This window comes from Dasypus novemcinctus, chromosome 11 (assembly GCF_030445035.2).
Source record: "Dasypus novemcinctus isolate mDasNov1 chromosome 11, mDasNov1.1.hap2, whole genome shotgun sequence".
Taxonomy (NCBI): Eukaryota; Metazoa; Chordata; class Mammalia; order Cingulata; family Dasypodidae; genus Dasypus; species Dasypus novemcinctus.
The window spans coordinates 125,713,930-125,739,419 of NC_080683.1; the positions used below are offsets into that span (position 1 = coordinate 125,713,930).

Genomic DNA, 25,490 nt, shown 5'->3' on the forward strand with positions numbered 1-25,490 from the left:
TGAGGGGTATGTGGTACTGGCACAAGGAACCTCTTTCATCATTGTGGCACATTCATTGCATTTGGTGAATACATTTTGGAGCACTACTGCCCTGCATGGATTATAGTTACATTATAGTTATATACTCTTCCCTAGTCCATTCAGTGGGTTATGGCAGGATATGTAATGTCCAGCATCTGTCCCTGCAATATCATTTAGGACAACTCCAGGTCCCGAAAATGCCCCTACATCTCGTCTTGTCTTCTCTCTCCCTGCCCTCTGCAACTACCATGACCACTTTCTCCAAATCAGTGATACAGTTTCTTCCATTACTAGTCAAAATAGTTCTATAGTAGAATATCAGTAAGTTCACTCTAATCCATATTTTATTCCTCCGTCCTGTGGACCCTGGATTGGTGATGTCCACTCCACCTCTGTATTGAGAGGGTGCTTAGATCGCACATGGTCGATGGATACCCTGTTCTTATACTACTCTGTCCACTCACCTTTTTTTTTGTACTTGTTACAAATTATGTCTTTATTCATTGTATGTCCCAAACCTATAGATTTTTCATTACATTTTATGCCTTTGCATTTTAGAACATGTAACAAGTAAAAAGTGGAGTGAAATAGTAAAAAGTACATTACAACATTACTTGCGTTTATAATTATGCATATGGTTACTGGAGGCTTTATTTCTTTATGCCGCTTTGATCCACTATCTATGTCCTTTCCTTCCAGTCTGAAGAACGCCCTTTAGCATCACTCATAGGATGGGTCTAGCTTTGATACGAATGCCCTCAGCTTTTGTTTATCTGGGAATGTCTTACTCTCTCCCTCATTTTTAAAATACATTCTTGCCATATATAAAATCCTTCGTTGGACATTTTTTTTTTCTTTCAGTACTTTAAATATTTCATCCACTGCCTTCTTGCCTCCGTGATTTCTGATGAGAAATCAGCACTTAAACATTTTGGGTTTCCCTTGTACATAACGTGTTACTTTTCTCTTGCAGCTTTCAGAATTCTCTCTTTGTCCTTAGCATTCAGCAGTTTGATAAATATGTGGCTGGACATGGTTCTCTTCAAGTTTATCCTATTTGGGGTTTGTTGGGATTTTTGAATATACATATTCATGTCTTTTTGTTTAATTGGGGAGTTTTCTGCCTTTATTTCTTTGATTCATCTGCCATGTGTTCATTGGTGTGCTTGATGGTGTCTCAACAGGTCTTTTAGGCTGTGTTCATTTTTCAAAATTCACTTTTCTGTCTGCTCCTCAGCCTGAATCATTTCAATTGTCTTGTCTTTGAGTTCACCGAATCTTTTTTCAAAATGAAAATTATTCTTTATTTTTTTTATTAAATTGTCTTTTTTTTAAAAGATACATAGATCACAAAAAATGTTACGTTAAAAAATTCAAGAGGTCCCCACATACCCCTCACCCCACCCCCACTCCTCCCACATCAACAACCTCTTTCACTGTGGCACATTCACTGCATTTGGTGAATGCATTTTGGAGCACTGCTGCACTGCATGGATTATAGTTTGCATTGTAGTTTACACTTCCCCCAGTACACTCAGTGGGTTATGACAGGATATATAATGTCCGGCATCTGTCCATACAATATCATTTAGGACAACTCCAAGTCCCGGGAGTTCGCTGATTCTTCTTCGGCCAGCTCCAAACTGCTGTTAAAACCCTCTAGGGGCTTTTTAAATTATAGTTGTTATGGTCTTCAACTCTAGGACTTCCATTTGTTTCCCTTTTAAAAGTTCTATATCTTTATTTAGATTCTCGTATTGTTCATTCTTCATTGTCCTGATATCCTTTAATTCTTCCTGTTTACCTTTATCTCCTCGAGCAGCACACTGAAGATCATTTTTTCAGTCTTTGCTTGGTATGTCCAAAGTCTGGTCTTCTTCATTGATGGTTTCTGAATTTTTATCTAGTTTTTCTTTTAGATGGACCATCATTTCCTATTTCTTAGTCTTGCAATCTTTTATTAACCAGGTATACATTTATTACTTGAATATCTAACCCTGAGTTGTATTGTCCTTAAGTTTGTATCCAGCTAGTGATACGACAGATATTTTCTTGAGTTCCAGGAGCTAACAAAAACAAACAAACCAATGCAAAAGCACAATTCACAGTATTTACAAATTGGCTCTGCATTGTCTGGTGCTCCCCTTCAGAATTTAGATGTCTTATCCAGAATATCACCCGAGGTGTCCATCTTTTCTGAGCCTGTGTCTTGTACTGGCCTTTTGCTTGCTCCTGGTCTTAGGAATTTCCTTTTACAGGAACTTGAATGCTCCTTCTCCTCCCTGTAGATTTTTCCCCTTCCCAGGTATTTTACTATGTGGCTTAAAGCAGGTAATCTGCTGACTTAATTGTTTCTTACACATTTTAGCTGTCTGCAAGCTGCTTCTGCTTTCAGGGAAAATTCTGGGAGGTTGAGACAGAAATGAGTTTCCTAGTTCCGTCTTTCATGTTGCCACTAGATAGAATGGTGACAACATACAGGCACCCCAGTATATACACGGGGGTTACTCTGTTTCCTTTGGAGCAGGACTAAGGATCCATAACGGGAGCATAGGCTGGCTCCACACTCAGCCGGGGAGAGGGCAACGGAAGGGGCACCATGAGCTTCCAACTATTTTTAAGTCATGTTTTCTTGATTGGGCTCTCATCCAGTTGCTACTACGCTTTAACTGTTTTCTGGGGCTCTGCCAATTTTTGCTAGTTGCTCAAAGATTCTGTGAGAGAACAGAGCCCTGGAGTATCTTATGTTACCATCTTGGTCACCTAATAGCTGCGTGATGTTTCATTGGCAGGTAATTCAAGCCATTCATACCCATTCTGCTCTTTAATTGCATCCCTCTTATAATTATATTTCCATTTTAATTCACTACCCTCAAGTGAAACCTGAAACTTAGAATGACTTAGTCAATCCTAGGTTGTTCAAGATATCTTGATCATTTGCTTAATTTTTCTTTTTACTCTATTTAGAATTTTATTATCTATGAATATTTAAAATGATTACTGATATTTTCCTTCTGGTTTTGCTATGCCTGAAATCAAATCCTGTAGAACTTGAAGAGTCAGGTGTATATTCAATAATTGAAACTAAAACCAAGTTTTGCAAAGTGGACCTAATACTGCTCAACTGCCAGAATGGGATAGAGTCTCACCCTCCTTGCTCTATCCCTCACCTTCAGTGGATCCCTCAGAACTGAGGGCCAGTGGGTTAACTCTGAACCTGGAAAGATCATTTACAATCTCCCCTTCCTTGAGCAAAAATCTCTGCAGATAGATGGGAAATAGACTTTTTAAATTTTATCTGTTCCAGTTTTAGCAGTTCTGTTGGGACCTTCTATGATATAACTTGCCCCCATCCCTCAGCTGAGGAGGTGTGCTATTGAAAGAATTATTGAAGGACTTGAATTCCATTTATCAGGGCAAAAATGAGCTGGAGTATAGGGAATCCAGTCACGGCTGACTGGGGCTGTTCTGTTTCAGGGTAGGTCTTTCAAGCTGTTTTGTCTGATGGTGGGAGCAGAAAGAATTAATATTTATAAACTCTGTGCAAAGGATTTCCTTTCTGTTCATATTCATTTTTCATAAAAGCAAGAGTTATATTGCTGTAGCTTTGAACTTGAGGCCATTAAGCAATTTTAAAACTGTACTTTATGCAAGGTCCTCTGTGGACCAAGCCAAAGTACAGTATCAGCTGCACACAGATACTGTAAAAGTTATTTGGGGAGATGCATATTTAGACTTAGAATGGCAACCTACAGGGCACATGAGAAGCTTGTGTAAATACCGACCACTCAGGTGGTGTAGGAAGAGAGAGGACTGTGTATTGGCATGGCCCATGAACTTTGCACAGTTTAATTTTTAAAGGTAAAAGTGTATTTCTATAATTTGGTGTGTTTCTCATCTTGACCCATTCTAGAGAGATCCTGGGCTCATATCTAAATTATATTTTATGTATCTAAAGATACTATTCTTCTTTAAACATGTTATGTATTACAGTTACATGTAAGGGTTTGAATTTGTACAAGAGTATAATCAAATATTTTTCAATTAAAAATAAAAGGAAGAGAGAAAAATAAACTGATTTATATTGTTTAGAATCTTTGCAGAACAAAAATATCTTGAGTCCAAAATGGTAACTTCAGGAATGTTAAGGAACATATGATGGATCAAATAAGTGATGCTCAAAAGCAAATTCTATAAGCATTGAACCTTCCAAACTGTCATTTATGCTTTCCTTGGGACGGAAGGACTCATGTAGTTCTGTGTTCTTTCTTCTAGAAATGGTATAGAAACACCTGGACTTTTCTTTAAGTTCAAAATAGAGTAAAGATTCTGTCATGAAACCTGAGAAACATTTCCGTTCTGAAATCACTAGTTTTGAATGTGCTCATTTGTGGACCATTCTGTGTTACAACAGCTGATACCTAAAGAAAGTCTCTGGTATCCTTTTTACAGTGAGGAGAAGTCTTGCCTTAAGTTCTTAAATGGTACTCTTATGAAGGTGAAGGTCATGAGACATTCTAAAGATACACGCCTATTTGAGAGTTAACATGTATTTAAGTAATGCAGAGTCCTTGCCTGTGTTTCAAAGGGAAGGTCGCTGAGGAGCCTGGTAGCCTGGGATGGCCGCGGGCAGACCCCTCACTGGAATGCTGTCACCAGCGCTCTGTTTGCTTCCACAGGCTCCTCCGCTGCGCAGTCCCCGCTCATGGTGGTGTACGCTACCTTTACCCCTCTCTATTTGTTTGAAAAGAAGATCTTTTCACTAGAGAAGATGGTAAGCACTCAAGACCAGGCATCACAGTACTATCCATGGTGTGTATGGGGAGATGGGGGCTCGTTTTATTACTTGCTGTGCTGGAAGCCACACCAGGATTCAATTAAAATTCTATCCTTGATTTCAGTTACCTTATGATTAAAAGTCAGTACTTGACCTAAGGGACCTGGCACGTCCAAAACTCTCTTAGATTATTGCAATAATGTTCCGTAAAATAGAAAATAGGAAGAATATAACATCATTTATTTCTTAGATTCCTTCTATTGTAAGTAAAAGAAAAAGCATAGAAATAGTGTATATCATTGATAACAGTATAAAGCATTTCTAGGTAATAATAATCCACCTTCCCGCAGATCAGTCATACGTATTTTCTTAGCATAAGATAATTTAAATGAACTCTCAGTCGTGGCTGTGAAACCCCTGCTGTCACTTTCCACGTATCTTTAAATAGTACACACAATACAAAATGTTAATTGCCTTTTCTTATACATTTAAAAATTATTAAAAACTTAGAAAATACAGCCAAAGGAAATAAAATATTCATAGTATAAACACTTGGATGGAGGCACTTCTAACATTTTGGCATATGTCTTTTGATTTTTGTTCTGTGCGTGAATTCTGTGTTTGTATGCACTTCTTTTTAGAGAGTGGAATCACATTTTAGCTTCTGTTTGAAAACCAGCTTTTTTGCTTATTAATTTTTTCCATGATGTTGAGTGTTTGACAATATAAAATTTAGTGGTTGCATGATAGATACGGGTTTCTCATAATTCTTTAAGCTAACTTTTGTTCTTAGGCGGAGAATCATTCTTCCCCTTGCCTTAAAAAGGGCAAAGCCCTCCAGGGTACGCTGCCATGTGCTTAGGCAAATGCACCGCTGCATTTGGGTTTACGTCCTCCCAGCCCTGTTTGGGACTTTTCAACATCTAGCACGTTATTGCTCGACTCCCACAGCTTATGGCATCACTACAGTCAAGTATAAGATACAAATGTGTATCTGGTCACTTAGACATTAATAACCGAAATCAATAATTCATAATTAATAGAAACAACTAAGCTTCAAAAATTGAATGGTAGTTAGGTTGCAATATAAATACCCATATTGACAGATTAATGCAGTTTACTGTGTGTATTATCTTGGTCTTCCAGACGATTTGCCTGAGAGCGTGGTGTTTTCATCCCCCCCCTTCACTTCCACCTCCCCCCACCTATCCCTCCACCCCACATATAGCTATCCCTCCTCCGCCCTCCCTCACCTTTTATTGCACTCCCCCCCCTACTGTTCCACCTCCCCCCACCTGTCCCTCCTCCTCCTCCTCTCCCTCCCCCCCTTCTCTTGGGTTCATGAAAATAGTCTGGAAATAGATAGCGGTGAAAGCCACTCAGTACTGTCAATGTGCTTAATGTTGAAGAATCGTCCACTTAAAATGTTTAAAGTGATTTTCGTGTATATTCACCACAGTTAAGAGTAAATAGGTTAATTGTAAGCAGCACGTCTTCCTCATGTTGGGTGGCTTTGCAAAGACAAGGCAGTGAGCCTTATTTGATTCAAGTTACACACCTTGAGGCAGGTTCGCCCGAGCGCCCGGGGCAATGCGCCCTGGCGGCGCGGCCCTGCCCAGCGGCCTGCGGGCTGCCTCAGGCGTCAGGGGCAGCCGAGGCACGAGGGCACCTCGGCTCCTGGAAGCGCTAAAGGACAAAACAGGAGGGTGGGTGAGTGCGCTCAGGAAGGGAAGGCCCAGCGGAGTCCACCTGGACCTTGGGCTGTCCCTCGCAGAGACCAGAGCGCAGGGCTCAGCAGCTGGTTCCGCTGGGCCCCTGGTCAATCCCAGGGATGTTCGTTAAGTTTCTAAGAGGCTCTCGGGGCACGTTTCACAGGCTGGCAAGCCCCTTCCCCACAAGCATGAGTCCAACAAGGAAGGTAGACGGTGAAGGAAAACAGAAAGGGTGTTAGGAAATGGTCCACGGGAGGGTGAACAGCAGCCGTAGGGCCTTGACTAGCACTGGTCGAATGCATCACCTGTTAGTGAGTGGACCGTGAGTGGGGGACAGAGGGGGCAGCACAGCCTGCCCAGTGGGCAGTGGAAGGAAGCTGAGAGAAGTCGACTGGGGGAGTGTGAGGGTGAAGGAGACCCCTCAAGGTTCAGGGGTCTGCGATTCAGGGCGCTCATCTCAGAGGTAGATTGAGAAGCACGGGCCGGGGCATGGAGAGCACTTACACCCTCCCTTTGAGGGCTGAGAAGAGTCTGAGGGGCCCAGAGGGTCTGGGTGGCCCCGTGTCTGGACTGGACATTGCGTGTCGACGAGCTGAGCACAGGAGCTCTCGCTCTACACACCTGCTTCTGGCTGTTGGCAGGTTAGATGCCTGTTACGTTGAACTAGTTTTCCTGATAAGTACATTTTAAACACTTGTGCTGAAGCATTAATCTATTAAAAAGTAGAGGTTGATTAATTTCAGGCCAAAGCGGATATGCTAAGATTTTTGCAATTTCATAGAATCTAAAACTTTTAGAACTAAAAAGAGGCTTCTCATTTTAGTCTCTCAGCTTATAAATAAGGAAATGGATCCCAAAAAATGAAAAGATGGAAAGAAATACAATGATAATGGTACTTTTGTTAAAAGAGATAGAATTATGACAAGTGTGTGTTTTTTCCCATTATTTCTACCACAATGCTCTAGCAGTGATAGTATTTTTTATAATAACAGAAGTATTATTTTAAATGCTTCAGGCAGTTGTAAGCATCCCTTCCCATCTGTCTTCTCCCTTGTAGGCGGATTCTGCTGAGAAGCTTCGAGAATTCGGACTCTCCCACATTTGTAGCCATCCTGTGCTGGTAACTCGAACTCGGTCCTGTCCCCTTATAGTCCCACCAAAACCACCCCCTGTCCCTGCCTGGAAACTCGTTCGTCAGAAAAAAGAAGCTGTTATAACTGATGAACCCCAGGGTGAGTCAGCTGTTGCCATTGGCAAAAGCCCTCTCATTGATGCTTCTTTGTGTGAGGTCTGATGGTTTTACTGGGATGCAGTTCTGATCAAGATAAACCACCCATTCACGTACCCATTCCTCAGACCTATGCTTGAATTTTCTTAAAATTTCAGATCTTTAAAAGAGGGTCAGCACCACAACGGTTCATGTCTGAACTGAAGGAGATATGTTCAGGGGATTCTTTCATGGTGGTGCTGTGATAGAAAAGTAGTTTCATGGTAAATAAGAGACCTTTAAATAGCCTCTGTTAAGCCACTGAAGTGAATTTCTAAAATGGATACTACTGCAGAGTAGTCTGGAGAACATCATCTTTGAATAGATTGATTTATCGTCAGAATTTCCCAAGGAATAGACCTTCTTCCCAGAACTGGCACCTGAGCAGTTTGAGCCATAGCCACCCTGTGAATGAGGTGTCCTCAGACCCAGTAGTTTCCCATGGTGGCGCAGGAGATTGTTTCTACATTATTAGCCTCACCATTAATTTCTAATCCTCATATATATATCTAGTTCCTCACCATTCAAGTCTAATCCCTCACCATTCATGTCTAATCCTCACCATTCATGCTTAATTCTCACCTTTCATGTCTAATCCTCACCACCCAGGTCTAATCCTCACCATTCATATCTAATTCTCCTATTAACATCTAATCCCCCACCATTCACATCTAATCCTCACTATTCATGTCTCATTCTCACCATTCATGTCTAATCCTTCACCATTCACTTCTAATCCTCACCATTCATGTCTACTCACTCACCTTTCTCATCTATTTACACCATTCATGTCTAATCCTCACCATTCACGTCTAGTTCCTCACCATTAATGTCTAATCTTCACTATTCATATCTAGTTCCTCAGCATCAATGTCTAATCCTCACCATTCCATCTAATCCCTAACCATTCATGACTCTTCTCACCATTAACATCTAATTCTCCCCTTCACTTCTAGTTCCTCAGGTTTTACATCTAATCCTCACAATTAATGTCTAATCTTCTTCATATCTAGTTCCTCAGCATTAACATCTAATTGTCACCCTTCACATCTAATCCCTAAATGTTCACATCTTTTCTCACCATTAACATCTAATCTTCCCCATTCATGTCTAGTTTCTCACCATTAACATCTAATCCCTCAAATTTACATCTATTCTCACCTTTCACATATAATCCTCACCATTGTCTAGTTCCTCACAACATGTCTAATCCTGCCCATTCACATCGAATCCTCACTATTAATGTCTAATCCTCACCATTCAGGTCTAATGCTCACTCTTCATGTCTAATTCTCACCATTCACATCTAATCCTCACCATTCAGGTCTAATCCTCATCATTCATGTCTAATCCTCCCATTAATATCTACTCCCCCATCTTTCACATCTAATCCTCACTATTCATGTCTAATTCTCACCATTCACATCTAGTTGCTCACCATAACATTTACTCTTCACCGTTGATGTCTAATCCTCTCCATTAACATCTAATTCTCAGGTTCATGTATAATTACTCACTGTTCACATTTAATCCCTCACCATTCATGTGAAATCCTCACTATTAATGTCTAGTTCCTCACCATTCATATCCAATCCTTACCATTCATGTCTAATACTCACCGTTCATGTCTAATTCCCACCATTCATTTCTCTTCCCTCACCATTCATGTCTAGTCCTCACCATTCATGTCTAATCCTCGATTTTTGTCTACTCCCTCACCATTCACATCTAATCTTCACACTTCATGTCTAGATCCTCACCATTTACATGTATCCCTCACCATTAATGTCTATTCTTACTGTTTCACATATAATCCTCACCATTAATGTCTAGTTCCTCACCATTCATATCCAATCCTTACCATTCATGTCTAATACTCACCGTTCATGTCTAATTCCCACCATTCATTTCTCTTCCCTCACCATTCATGTCTAGTCCTCACCATTCATGTCTAATCCTCGATTTTTGTCTACTCCCTCACCATTCACATCTAATCTTCACACTTCATGTCTAGATCCTCACCATTTACATGTATCCCTCACCATTAATGTCTATTCTTACTGTTTCACATATAATCCTCACCATTAATGTCTAGTTCCTCACCATTCATATCCAATCCTTACCATTCATGTCTAATACTCACCGTTCATGTCTAATTCCCACCATTCATTTCTCTTCCCTCACCATTCATGTCTAGTTCTCACCATTCATGTCTAATCCTCGATTTTTGTCTACTCCCTCACCATTCACATCTAATCTTCACACTTCATGTCTAGATCCTCACCATTTACATGTATCCCTCACCATTAATGTCTATTCTTACTGTTTCACATATAATCCTCACCATTATGTCTAGTTCCTCACCATTCACTCTAAACCTGACCATTCACATCAGATCTTCACCACTACCATTTAATCCTCACCATTCTCATTTAGTTCCTCACCATTGCCATATAATCCTCACCATTCAAGTCTAATGCTCACCCTTCATGTCTGATTCTCATCATTCACATAAAATTCTCACCATTCACATCTAATTTCTCACCATACTCATCTAATTTTCATCATTCAGGTCTAACTCTGACCATTCATGACTAATCCCTCACCATTCAGGTCTAAGCCTCACCATGCATATCTAATTCCTCACCACTTATATTTAATCCTCAGCAATCACATCTAATCCTCAACATTCATATCTAATCCCTCACCATTCATGACTATTCTCACCATTAATATCTAATCCTACCATACATGTCTAATCCTCACCATTCACATATAATTTCTCACTATTCACATTTAATCCTTAACATTCATATCTAATCCTCATCATTCACATCTTTCTCACTCTTCACAACTAATCTTTACCATTCATGTCTAATTCTCAACAGTCATATCTACTTACACTTCACATCTAATCCCTCACCACTCACATCTAGTTCCTCAAAATTGATGTCTAATCCTCAACCTTCACACCTAATCCTCACCATTAATGTCTAATCCTTCACCATTCACACCTAATCCTCACCATTCACCTCTAATTCTCGAGGTTCCCATATAATTCCTCACCGTTCACATCTAATCCCTCATCATTCATGTGAAATCTGCACCATATAGGCCTGGTTCCTCACCATTAAGGTTTAATCCTCACCGTTAACATCTAATATTCACCCTTCATGTCTAATTCTCACATTTCACATCTAACCTCACCATTCATTTCTATTCCTTTACCATTCACATCTAGTCCTCACCATTTATGTCTAATCCTCCCAGTTTTGTCTAATCCATCACCATTCACATTGAATCTTCACAATTCATGTCTAGATCCTCACCATTCACATCTAATTCTTACCATTCATATCTATCCCTCAACATTAACATCTATTCTCACCATTCATGTATAATCCTCACCATTATGTCTGGTTCCTCACAATTCACTCTAATCCTGACCATTCACATTAAATCCTTACCACTACCATTTAATCCTCACCATTCACGTTTAGTTCATCACCATTATCATCTAATTCTCACTATTCATGTCTAATGCTCACCCTTCATGTCTAATTCTCACCATTCACGTACAATTCTCACCATTCACATCTACCCCTCACCATTAACATCTCTTCTCACTATTCATGTATACTCCTCACCATTACGGCTAGTTCTTCACCATTCACTCTAAAACTGACCATTCACATCATATCCTTACTACTACCATTTAATCTGCACCATTCACATTTACTTCCTCACCATTACCATCTAATCCTCACCCTTCATGTCTAATTTCTCAACAGTAAGATCAAATCACAGCATTCATGTCTAATTCTCACCATTCATGACTAATCCTTCACCATTCACGTCTAATCCTCACCATTCACATTTTATTCCTCTCCCCTCATGTCTATTTCTCACTGTACATGTCTTATTCTTTACTGTTATTATATAATCCTCAGCATTCACTTCAAGTCCTTATCATTTACATCTAAATCTCACCATTCACAGGTAATCCTCACCATTCATGTCTAATTCCTCACTGATCATGTCTAAACCCTCACCTTTCATATGTGATCTTCATAATTCATTTCTGTTCCTTCCCCGCACATCTAATCCTCACCATTCACTTCAAATACTCCCAATTCACATCTAATTCTCACCATTCACATCTCATTCTCACATTTCACATCTAACCTCTCCATTCATTTCTATTCCCTCACCATTCATGTCTAATCCTCACCATTCATGTTTAATCTTTACTATTCATATCTAGTTCCACACCATTCACATCTAATTCCTCACCCTTCATGTAATCCTCACCATTCAAGTCTAATTTTCACTGTTCCTGCCTGTTTCCTCACTGATCATATCTAAACCCCTCACTGTTCATGGAAAACCTTCACCATTCATTTCTGTTCCCTTGCCATTCATGTCTAATCCCTCACGATTCATGTCTGTTCTACCAATCATGTCTAATTCCTCACTCTTCATATATGAGCCTCACCTTTCATATATAATTTCTCAGCAATAACATCTAATCTCACCATTCATGTCTAATTCTCACCATTCATGACTAATATGTCACCATTCACATCTAATCCCCACCATTCACTTCAAATCCTCACCATGCACATCTATGTCTCCCATTAACATCTCATCCCTTACCATTCATGTCTAGTCATCACCATTCATGTCTTAACCTCATCATGCATGTCTAGTCCTCTCTATTCATGTCTAATCCTCACATTCACATCTAATCCTCACCTTCACGTCTAATTCTCATGATTCTGGTCTAAAACTCACCATTCATTTCTAATCCCCAATATTCATGTCTAATCCTCACCATTCATGTCTGTTCTACCAATCACATCTAATTCCTCATTCTTCATATCTAGTCCTCACCCTTCACATCTAATTTCTCAGCAATAACATCTACTCTCACCATTCATGACTGATTCTCACCATTTATGACTAGTCCTTCACCATTCACATCTAATCCTCCCCATTCACATCTTGTTCCTCACCCTTCATGTCTATTTCTCACTGTTCATATCTTATTCTTCACTGTTCACATCTAATCCTTATCATACACTTCAAATCCACACCATTCACATCTCATTCTCACATTTCACATCTAAACTCACCATTCATTTCTGTTCCCTTACCATTCACATCTAATCTGCACCATTCATGTCTAATTTTCACTGTTTATGTCTAGTTCCTCACCATTCACATTTAATTCCACTTCTAATCCTCACCATTCAAGTCTAATTTTCACTGTTCATGTCTATTTCCTCACTGATCATGTCTAAACCCTCACAGTTCATGTGTAATCTTCACCATTCATTTCTATTCCCTTGCCATTCACGTCTAATCCCTTACCATTCATGTCTAAACCTTACCATTCATGTCTAACATTCCCATTCAGGTCTAATCCCTCACCATCCACATCTAGTCTTCACTATTCATGCCTAGTTCCTGACCATTCACATTTAATTCCCCAGCCTTCACATCTAAGCCTCATTGTTCTTATCTAATCCTCAGCATTCTCATCTAATTCTCACCATTCACATCTAATCCTAAACCTTCATGTCTAAATCTCACCATTCTTGTTTAATCTCCACCATTTATGTCTAATCCCTCACCATTCATGTCTATTCTCACCATTAGCATCTAATCTTCACCATTCATATGTAGTCCCTCAGAAATAACATCTAATCATCACCATTCACATCTAATGACTAACCATTCATGTCTATTCTCACCATTAACATCTACTACTCCCCTTTCATGTCTAGGTTCCCACCATTCACATCTAATCCTCACCATTAACATCTAATCTTCACTTTTCATGTCTAATCCTCTCCATTAACATCTAATCCCTCACCATTCACGTCTAATCCTCAATATTTCTAATCTCTCAACATTCATATTTAATCCTCATCATTCACATCTAATCCCTGAACATTCACATCTATCCTCACCATTCATATACAATCATCACATTTTGCCTCATTCCTCATTATTCACATCAAGTCCTCACCATTAATGTCTAATCCTTACCATTCACATCTAGTTTCTCACCATTAACATCTAATCTTCACCCTTCATGTATAATCCTCTCCATTGATGTCTAGTCCTCAACAATCATGTTTAATCCCTCAGCGTTCATGTCTAATCCCTCACCATTCATGTCTAATCTTCACCTTTCATGTCTAATCCCTCACCATTCATATCTATTCTCACCAATCACATCTAATTCCTCACCCTTCATGTCTAGTCCTCACCCTTCACATCTAATTTCTCACCATACTCATCTAATTTTCATCATTCAGGTCTAATTCTCACTGTTCATGACTAATCCCTCACCATTCACATCTAATCCTCACAATGCATGTCTAATTTCTCACCAGTCATGTAAATTCTCACCATTCATTGCTAATTCTTCACCATTCATGTCTAATCCTCACCATGTATATCTAAACCCTCACCATTTACATTTAATTCTCAACAATCACATATAATCCTCAACATTCATGTCTAGTCCCTCACCATTCATTGCTATTCTCATCATTAATGTCTAATCCTACCATCCATGTCTAATCCACACCATTCACATCTAATTTCTCATTATTCATGTTTAATCCTCAACATTCACATCTAATCCTCATTATTCACATAATTCTTACTCTTCACATCATATCTTCATCATTCATGTCTAATTCTCAACAGTCACATATAATTACTCCCTCTTAACATCTAATCCCTCACCATTCATGTCTAGTTTCCCACCATTCACATCTAATCCTCAACCTTCACACCCTATCCTTACCATTAATGTCTAATCCCTCACCATTCACACCTAATCCTCACCATTCATGTCTAATTCTCAAAGTTCATTTATAATTCCTTACCATTCACATCTAATCCCTCACCATTCATGTGACATCCTCACCATTCACGTCTAGTTCCTCACCTTTAATATCTAATACTCACCATTCATATCTAATGCTCACCCTTCATGTCTAATTCTCAACATTCACATCTAATTATTACCATTCACGTCGAACTTCACCATTCATTTCTGTTTCCTCAAGATTAACGTCTAGTACTTACCATTCATGTCTAATTTCTCCCGTTTTTGTCTAATACCTCACCATTCACATCTAATCTTCACTATTCATGTCTAAATCCTCACCATTTACATTTATCCTTTACCATTAATGTCTATTCTCACCATTTACATGTAATCCTCACCTTTACATCTAGTTCCTCACCATTCACTCTAATTCTGACCATTGACATCAAGTCCTCACCACTACCATTTAATCCTCACAATTCACATTTAATTCCTCGCCATTACCATCTAATCATCACCATTCATTTCTAATTCTCACCATTCACGTCTCATTCTCACCATTTGTATCTAATCCTAAACATTCATGTCTAATTCTCACCATGCACATCTAGTCCCCCCATTAACATCTCATCCCTCACCCTTCATGTCTAATCATCACCATTCATGTCTAAACCCTCACCATTTATGTCTAATTCTCTCCATTCATGTCTCATCCCTCATCATTCACATCTAATCCTCATGATCCATGTCTAATCCTCACATTCACATCTATTCCTTACCTTCACATCTAATTCTCACAATTCTGGTCTAAAACTCACCATTCATGCTATTCCCTCACCATTCATGTCTATTCTACCAAACACATCTAATTCCTCACTCTCCATGTCTAATCTTCATGCTCCATGTCTAATTTCTCAGCAATAAGACCAATCTCACCATTCATGTCTAATTCTCACCATTCATTACTAATCCTTCACCATTCATGTTTATTTATTTATTTATTTTTTTTTAAGATTTATTTTTTTATTTATTTAATTCCCCTCCCCTTCCCCGGTTGTCTGTTTTCTGTGTCTTTTTGCTGCATCTTGTTTCTTTGTCCACTTCTGTTGTCGTCAGCAGCACAGGAAGTGTGGGCAGCGCCATTCCTCGGCAGGCTGCTCCCTCCTTCGTGCTGGGCGGCTCTCCTTATGGGTGCACTCCTTGCGCGTAGGGCTCCCCTACGCGGGGGACACCCCTGTGTAGCAGGGCACTCCTTGCGCGCATCAGCACTGCGCTTGGGCCAGCTCCACACGGGTCAAGGAGGCCTGGGGCTTGAACCGCGGACCTCCCATGTGGTAGACGGACGCCCTAACCACTGGGCCAAAGTCCGTTTCCCACCATTCATGTTTAATCCTCACCATTCACATCTTATTCCTCACCCTTCACATCTGCTTCTCACTGTCACTGTTCATGTCTCATTCCTCACTGTTCACATCTAATCCTCACCATTCACTTAAAATCCTCACCATTCACTCAAAATCCTCACCATTCACATCTAATTCTCACCATTCACAGCTAATCCTCACCATTCACATCTGATTCTCACTGTTCATGTATGATTCCTCACTGATCACGTCTAAAACCTCACCATTCATGTGTAATCTTCACAGTTCATTTCTAATTCCTCCCCTTCACATCTAATCCTCACCATCCACTTTAAATCCTTACCATTCACATCTCATTCTCACATTTCATGTGTAGCCTCACCATTCATTTCTATTTCCTCACCATTCACATCTAATCCCCACTATTCATGTCTAATCCCTCACCATTCATGTATATTCTCACCAATCACATCTAATTCCTCATCCTTCATGTCTAATCATCACCTTTCTTATTTAATTTCTTACCATTCACATCTAATTTTCAACATTCACATCTAATTCTCACGATTCATGACTAATCCCTCACTGTTCAGATCTAATCCTAATCATGCATGTCTAATCCTTTATCATTCATGTCTAACCCTCCCATTCAGGTCTAATCCCTCACTATCCACGTCTTATATTCACTATTTACGTCTAGTTCCTCACCATTCACATTTAATTCCTCACCCTTCATGTCTAATCCTCACCATTCATGTTTAATCTTCCCATTTTCATCTAATCCATCACCAGTCACATCTAATCTTAACTATTCATGTCTAGTTACTCACCTTTTATATCTAATTCCTCCCCTTCACATCTTATCCTCACCATTCACTTCACACCCTCACCCTTCAAATCTCATTCTCACCGTTCACATCTAATTCTCAGTGTTCATGACTAAAATTCACTGATCATGTCTGTATTAGTCAGCCAAAGGGGTGCTGATGCAAAATACCAGAAAATGGTTGGTTTTTATAAAGGGCATTTATTTGGGGTAGGAGCTTACAGATACCAGACCATAAAGCATAAGTTCCTTGCCTCACCAAAGTCTATTTGGAGCAAGATGGCTGCTCCATCTGTGAGGGTTCAGATTTCCTGGGTTCCTACATTCTTGGGGCTTACTTTACATTGGCATCAAGGATCCTTCCATCCTGTGGCTGGCTTCTATTTCCTCTGGGTGCTGATTTCTCAGGGTTCCCGTTTAAGTCTTCAGCATCAAACTCCAAAATCAAAACTCCAATAGCCCTCAAAATCAATAGCTCTCAAGTCTGTCCTTCCCCGTGCCTTTTATCTGTGAGTCCCCACCCACCAAGGGTGTGGGGACTGGGTGGGGACTCAACACCCTATCATAACTCAGTCATGCCCAGGTATGGATCAGATTACAAGCATAATCCAATATTTCTTTTTGGAATTCATCAATTATATCAAACTGCTACAATGTCTAAAACCTCACTGTTCACATGTGATTTTCACCATTCCTTTCTAATCCCTCACCATTATGTCTAATCCTCACCGTGTATGTGTAATCCCTTTCCATACATGACTAATTTCTCATCATTCATGTCTAATCCCCCACCATTCATGTAAATCCCTCGCCATTCACATATAATCCTCACCATTCACGTCTAATCCTCACCCTTCATGTCTAATTCTCACCAATCATGTCTAATCCTCACCATGGACATCTCATTCTCATCGTTCACATCTAACCTCACTATTCATTTCTTTTCCCTCACCATTCACGTCTAATCCTCACCATTCATGTCTAATCTTCACTATTCACATCTAATTCCTCACCATTCACATCTAATTCCCCCCCTTCACATCTGATCCTCACCATTCACTTCAAATCCTTACCATTCACATCTAATTCTCACCATTCACAACTAATCCTTACCATTGACATCTAATTCTCACAGTTCATGTCTAATTCCTCACTGACCATGTCTAATCCCTCACCATTCACAACTAATCCTTATCCTTCATGTCTAATTCTCACCATTCATGACTAATTCTTACCATTCATGTCTAATCCTCACCATTCACATATAATCCCTCATCATTCCTGTCTATTCTCATTATTCATGTCTAATCCTCACCATTCATGTCTAATACTCATCATTCGTGTCTAATTTCTTACCATTCATGTTTAATCCTTATTGGCCATGTCAAATACTCACCATTCTCATCTAAATCTGACTGTTCAATTCTAATCCTCACCCTTCATGTCTAATTCTCACCATTTTGGTCTTATTCACACCATTTGTGTCTAATCTTCAATTATCACATATAATTTCTCACCATTCACATCTAATTCTCACCATACACATCTAATTCTCATCTTTTTAAACTAATCCCTCACCATTCATATCTAATCCTTACCATGCATATTTAATCCATCACAATTTATGACTAATCCTCACCTAACATATAGTCCTCACCATTCATGACGAATCCTTCACCATTCATGTCTCATCCTCACCATTCATGTCTAATCCCCACCAGTCATGTCTAGTCCCTCACCATTCATGTGTATTCTCACCAATCACATCTAATTCCTCACTCTTCATGTCTACTCATCACCCTTCATGTCTTATTTCTTACTATTCACATCTAATTTTCAACATTTATGTCTAATTCTCACCAACCATGACTAATCCTTCACCATTCACATCTAATCCTCACCATACTTGTTTAATCCCTCACCATTCATGTCTAATCCTCACCATTCATATATAATCCCTTACCATCCACATCTAATCCTCACCATTCATGTCTGTCCCTTCCATTCACATCTAATCCCTCACCATCCACATCTAATCTTCACTATTCATGTGTAGTTCCTCACCATTCACATATAATTCCTTACCCTTTACCTCTAATTGTCACCATTGGAGTCTAATCCTTACCATTCACATCTAATTTTCACCATTCTCATCTAATCCTCACCAGTCATGTCCAATTCTCATTGTTCATGTCTAATTCCTCACTGATCATATCTAAACACTCACCATTCATGTGTAATCTTAACCATTCATTTCTGTTTCTAATCCTCAACAGGTTGTCTAATTCCGCTCCAAGCATGACTAATTCCTCACATGACACTTCTTTCAAAGGAAAGGGACTCCATTAAAACGTTACATTTTAGTTAAATTCATGGAGACCCATTTAAAACAGTTGTTTGTTTAAAGCATCCAGGAATGGTTGAAAAAGGGAAAATGGTGAAAGGATTGATTTCTTGTGATTTTACCACTGATCATTATGAAATTCTATATAAGTCACCACCCTTTTGTAAACTGGAAAAGAAAATCTAACAATTGGTGGAGTTCACAGTAGTGTTGCTTTCCCAAGATTGTCTTCCTTCTCTCTGCAGGGTGTATTCTTCAAAGTGAAAGTTAGACAGTGGGGAGGGTTGTTTGAGAGGACAGAGCTGGGTCTCGTGTGTTCCCAAAGGGCATTCTCTCCATTCTGGGGACCCTCTCCTGGGACCACCTCCCTCTCCTCCCCCTGCTCCTTCAGGACCCACACACTGTATCTGGCCTGGCTCTGCCAGTCTGCCCACCCTCTCTACACCTGCTTCTTTTTTCCCTACATTTTTTCTCCTAAGGGAACACCTTTTTTGAAGTAAGACTTTTCTAGCAGTCATTGCTGTACTTGAAAAGGCAGAAAGGCCAAGCAGCAGCTCAAGCAGCCCTTCTAGCTAATGTTATCCCCTGAGATGGTGCAGCTTGTCCCTGGGAGGCAAAGAAGTCTGACATTGCCTTGCATATCTCCTTCAATGAGCCGTGTTTACCCCAGTGCATTTCTCCTTAACTCCGTCGAGACTTGCTGGGCAAATGGTTAATCTAACATACACAGCACTGGCCCCAAGATCTGCATGCCCTCCTGGAAAGTTAAAAATATATTGTACATCACACTTCCTAATTGCTTCCTTGTAGAAATAATAGCGAAGAAACCCGATCAGTTCCTAGAGATTTCAAGTCCTTTTTTGAACTACGGAATGACTCCGTTTAAAATTCCAAAAGAAACGTAAGTATAGAATGTTCCCACACGTGTGCCTTTTCTGAAATAATTCATTTGCGATTTTTGTGGTTTTAAAATAACACTGAATGGGAGCGTTTCAAAGAATATCAATGTGGGAAAATGACCAACTAAATACATAAAAGCATATTACAGGATATTTTCCATGATGCTTGATAGCTTGTACCTTTTGGTTTCTTTTATCACTTACGGATTCCTGCTCACCTGCACGTCTCCAGATGAGGTGCTGTGCTTCCACTTGCCCAGCGTGGAACTCAGCTTCTGAGGAAGGCCAGGTGTAGTAGATAGCTCCAGTAAACCTGGTCACTGCCATCACACAGGTAAACGGGGCCACTGCCATCGCACAGGTAAACACCCTCACTGCCATCGCACAGGTAAACACCCTCACTGCCATCGCACAGGTAAACGCCCTCACTGCCATCGCACAGGTAAACACCTCACTGCCATCGCACAGGTAAACATCTCACTGCCATCACACAGGTAAACGCCCTCACTGCCATCGCACAGGTAAACGGGGCCACTGCCATCGCACAGGTAAACGCCCTCACTGCCATCGCACAGGTAAACGCCTCACTGCCATCGCACAGGTAAACACCTCACTGCCATCGCACAGGTAAACACCCTCACTGCCATCGCACAGGTGAACGCCCTCACTGCCATCGCACAGGTGAACGCCCTCACTGCCATCGCACAGGTGAACGCCCTCACTGCCATCGCACAGGTGAACGCCCTCACTGCCATCGCACAGGTGAACGCCCTCACTGCCATCGCACAGGTGAACGCCCTCACTGCCATCGCACAGGTAAACACCTCACTGCCATCGCACAGGTGAACGCCCTCACTGCCATCGCACAGGTGAACGCCCTCACTGCCATCGCACAGGTGAACGCCCTCACTGCCATCGCACAGGGAAACGGGGTCACTGCCATCACAATCCCTAAGTCTTGGCTGTGCTCAGAGCACCTGCGCATGGCTCCTGGGCTCTGGCCTGTGCAGGTGGGAGGGACGGCCTCTCCTGGCACCTTGGCCCCCTCCTGTGGGCTCGTGGGTGCTCAGCACCCTGCAGCCCTGGCCTCTGTGCCTCAGACCCGAGGACCGCTGCTGGACTCCTGCCCTGCATGTGCTCTCTTGCTTTCCGCCCAGTGCCTGGCCCCGCCGTGCCAGGAGGACCCCCCCAGGGTGCACTCTTGGTGTCCTGGGGCACTGGACCCTGTCACCGGCTCATCCGTGTCCCCGTGTCCTGCCTGCGCCCACCTGCTGCCTGCCTGCGATTTTGCCGACTCGCTTATCCTTTACTCCTCTGAGCCCATGCGGGTTGCGCTCAGTGTGTCTTCAGCTGCTGCACACCAGCTCGGCCTCGCCGCCCACTCCACTGCTTTCCTCGCCTCTGTCATGAGACCCAGTGCCCCCCGCTTTCCCTTGATCCCCTCCACTTCCAGCCACGAGGACAGGCCAATCCCAAGGCCAGCGGGAATGCTGGCCCACGCTGGGCGAACGGGCAGTGTGGCGGGCGTGGTCACTCCTGCTCGGAGCCCCCGCTGTGCCGGGGGCCCTGCCCCACTCCCCAGTGCCTTCTGGGGGACCACATCATCACCACCAATGGGGCTTCCAAGGAAACGTGCTCAATCCCAGCTCCGGAGGCACAGGGCTGGGGCGGGGCGGGCGGCCACCTCCCAAGGACCCTGGCCTGCCCCGGTGGCCACGGCCCACTGGGCGTCCTGGGCTGCTGGCCGCACCCTGTGCTTTCCGCCTGTGCCTTGTCCTGTGTCCCTGTGTCTGTGTCGCTCCTCCTCATCCCAAAAGGGCACCGGCCGTGGGGCTCAGGCCCACCTGCTCCAGGACGCCTCTTCGACCTCAGCCCCTCTGCGAAGACCCTATTTCTAAACAAGGACGAGGCTTTTGGGGGACACTGTTCACCCTGTGCCCAGATGAGTCCAGTAGCCCCCAAGGGGAGCCCCGCATGCAGCTGAGAACAGCACAGGGCCCTTCAGATACCAAAGGCCACTCTCTCTTCTCAGGTTTCTAGATATGTAAAAGAATGTGGTGGAGTTATCTTCTATCCCCACTTAACTCTAAGTTACAAAAGCCAAAGAAATTCCCCTTTTTAAAAAAATGCTGTGGATTGGATTTTTCTGCCTCTGGGGCACAAACAGCCCTAACTGCTGCTGCACTACAGTATAAATTAAACAAAACCAGGCTGTTGTCATAAAACAGCAGCAAATCATTTGGTCAAGATTGTGCTGTTTTAACCCCTAGCAATGCAAAATTTTATAACTGTATTGAAGGAGTAGTAGAAGAAATGAAAGGAGGCAATGGATCTCAAGCAAGGAATTGTTTGTGTATATGAGAATCACATCTAAAATGCTGGAAAATTGTAAACAGATTTAGAATAAAATTAATGCCATTTTGGAGAGCCATGTAAGTATTTGTAATTTTAGGCATGGTCTAAGCAAATAAAATAATTCCTTTTCCAAATATTCCCAACTATAAAGGTAGCGATAGTCTGTGAATTCTTCCACTAATTCCTTTGCTGATTCACCAAACACGTGCTGGGTACTGCCTCAGGTCCCACCCTGGTACTGCTCGAGGCACGTGGGGACACACAGATGAGATGTATCAGGTCGTCGTCCTTGGTGGACACAGACCGAACTGTAGCTGGTGAAGTGAGCACACAAGGACCCGCATAGCCAGTGGCTACGTGATGGCCATAGTCTAATTCAGACCCGAAACTGGCCTACTGGCCTACAATGCTGTCAAATCAATTCCCTAGTTTCTTATATACAGGCAAGTTCTATTTAGCTTTCAAAAACAAGATCATCAAAGTTTTGAAGAACTTGGTCTTTTTCTACCCATTTCGCATGTAAAAATTTGTCTAGAGAAAGAAAATGTGTTGTTACTTGGGACAGCAAATTGAAAAATATTGATTGGATTTGGCAACCAGAGTGTCACTGTGGACAGAGGCTGTTTGGAAGAAGCTACATTTGGTAACCAAAAAATAAGAGAGAAGGGAGTGGAGCTAACAAGGGATACGTGAATCTTTTAAACCTTTTGTCTGGGAGAGAAGAACAGAGGTTGGCCACGGCATCAGAGGAGGCTAGGTTTTTAGGGGAGTTATTTTTTAATTGCAAAAATCGGCATTTTTACAAGTTGCAGGGAGAGTGGTTGAGAGTGAAGGTCAAAGGGTCATGTGAAGGCTGGTCGAAGCGTTCTGTCCTCCGCACAGCAAGGGGCCCGGTCGTATGACGGGCACAGCTCCTTGTGTCCCACTGTGTGGAATATCCAGACTGAACTTCTTGCTATAAATTTAAATGACCTACTATCCAATGTCTCCCTAATTATCCACTACAGCTTCCAGGCTGGTCAAATTAAATACTTTCTGGAAGTAGCTAACATAATCCAGTGCCTCAAATTATCTTTACATTTTTGTGCACAAAATCTAGGCATTCAATTAAAAAAAAAACTAGGCATGTAAAAATAAAGGAATTGATTAGGAATCAAGAGAATGGAAATAGAAACAGATGGCTAAGAAATCCAAGTATCCAATTTTTAGACATTAACTTACGATAATTAATATGTTCCAAAAATTAAACAAGATAGAGAATTTCAGCAGAAAACAACAAAACAAAAAACCTCAGACAAGGGTCTGGTGCTCTGCCGTGATGGGGTAGCCGACCGAAGCCCCCTCCAGGGACGGCGACTAATAGCCCTGGGAAAATACACCACGTAACCGTGGAGGACTCTGGAAGCCAAGGTCGACAAATGGGGAAGGACGTCACCTCTTGGGGAAGAGCCGGCCAGGGTGGGAGCTGTGTCCCCTGGTTTCCTGCTCGCTCTGCCCCAGGCGTCGGCCCGACTCCGCAGCAGCACAGACACGGCTGGCTGGAACACGGCCCGCGGAACCTGCCTGGCTGCCCAGAGGAACCACGAAGTCGCCCTTGCAGCCGAGCGTGAGGAATCCCAGGAAGGAGGTTGGCAGGGGCTAGAAGGAAACGTCCAGTAATGGTAGCTGGAACGACTCGCCAGGAGGACAGGCTGGTCGCAGCGGTGAGGCGGCTGAAGCTCTTCAAACACTGGAAGCAGCATCTGACCCAGCGGAAGAGTGCAGCAGAGAGCTCTGCAAACACAGGGGATTTTACGATCCTCTATCAGCAGTTGATAGAACCACTAGTCAAAAGAAACAGACAAAAATCCCCACTAAGGGCAAAGAGTTGAAAAAGATCAACAACCAGCATGCTTGCAATTGGGTCTCAGACACAGAGGAAAGAGAGAGAGAGATTGGGGAATAAGCAAAATAACAGCAACAACAATAGCTAAAATTACCCCGAAACTGATTGAAAAATCCAGGCAAGATTTAAGCAGTCCTGAAAACACCATGCAAGATTGATACAAAGAAAACAGAAACCAGGCACATCATCGTAAAACCAAAGACAAAATAGACTAACACATAGAATTAAAGTGAAATAAGTGCTGCTACAAAAGCAGCACAGAAAATACATTGGACCAAGGAAAACAAACCTGGTGCAGAAGTACATGTTTTTGTTGTTGTACGTTTGTTTCTTTGACTTTATTTCTGGTTCTATTAATACACACTAAGAAAAGAAAAGAAAAGAAAAGTGACACAGGGTGCACGCTGTCATGACAGCGGCCGCCCCAGGGAGGGCTGGGCGGGGGTGGGACGGGTGAGGGTGGGACCCAGGTGTAGACACGGTGACAGCCGGGGTCTGGAGATAGCGGGAAGGGCACATGCGCTTTGTGTTGTGCAGCAAGTGGCGCACTTGGACGTGCACTAAGTGCATTTTATATTTCAATAAAACTTTATTAAAAGTAGTTGGGTGCAATTTCAGTTTTTATTTCTTTGCTTTCTCAGTGACGTGAAGATGTGTTTATTACCTGAGAAACAACAGCGGAGGGCAGTGATGCTAGCTGTAGATTATTTGTCTTTGAACTTCAGTGACAGTTTCAGAAAGAAAGGGCGACATTTTGCTTAAAAAGCATTTTCTGCCTGGGGAGCGCTCTCCCCATGACAACTCAAACATGCGGTGAAATCTCCTTCCAGGGCCGATTTACTGAAGTTGAAGCCACCAGTGCAAATCAGGCAGAGCACGATGCGGGCGGCTGTTGAGTGGCGTTCGCTGTGAAGAGCGGTGCTTCCGGACGCGCTTGCCTGTGGCCCTTTCCTTCAGCATCCGCCCTGCCCTTTTATTTAGGGACTAATGATGCTGCAGAATTCCCATGAGCCTGTTGTACTCACAGCGTCTTAATGGATTAATACTTCATATAATGTCTTTTAACGTATTTTTCCATAAAGAAGTCTGTTTGGAACAGGGGAACTGGTTATTTTTCTCGTAATAAAAGCTGGTGGAGTTTCTAGAAAGCTGTTGAATGGCTTGTCTCTTGGGCCCGGGATGTGGCTTCC

The 25,490-nt window shown here is 42.0% G+C and overlaps 1 protein-coding gene across 12 annotated transcripts in view; it reads left to right on the plus strand.

Annotated features, from left to right (window-relative positions):
* Nucleotides 1-25,490, plus strand: part of ADGB (androglobin) — a 193,047-nt gene that overhangs the window by 94,687 nt on the left and 72,870 nt on the right. For all 12 annotated transcript variants that reach the window (XR_011650164.1, XM_058307617.1, XM_058307606.1 and 9 more), the window contains 3 exons: nucleotides 4,701-4,795; nucleotides 7,568-7,742; nucleotides 19,972-20,062. Coding sequence is in view for 11 of the 12 variants with exons in the window: in XM_058307617.1 (XP_058163600.1) it covers nucleotides 4,701-4,795; nucleotides 7,568-7,742; nucleotides 19,972-20,062 (361 nt within the window). In the remaining variant the exon portion in view is untranslated. The remainder of the gene's footprint in view (nucleotides 1-4,700; nucleotides 4,796-7,567; nucleotides 7,743-19,971; nucleotides 20,063-25,490) is intronic.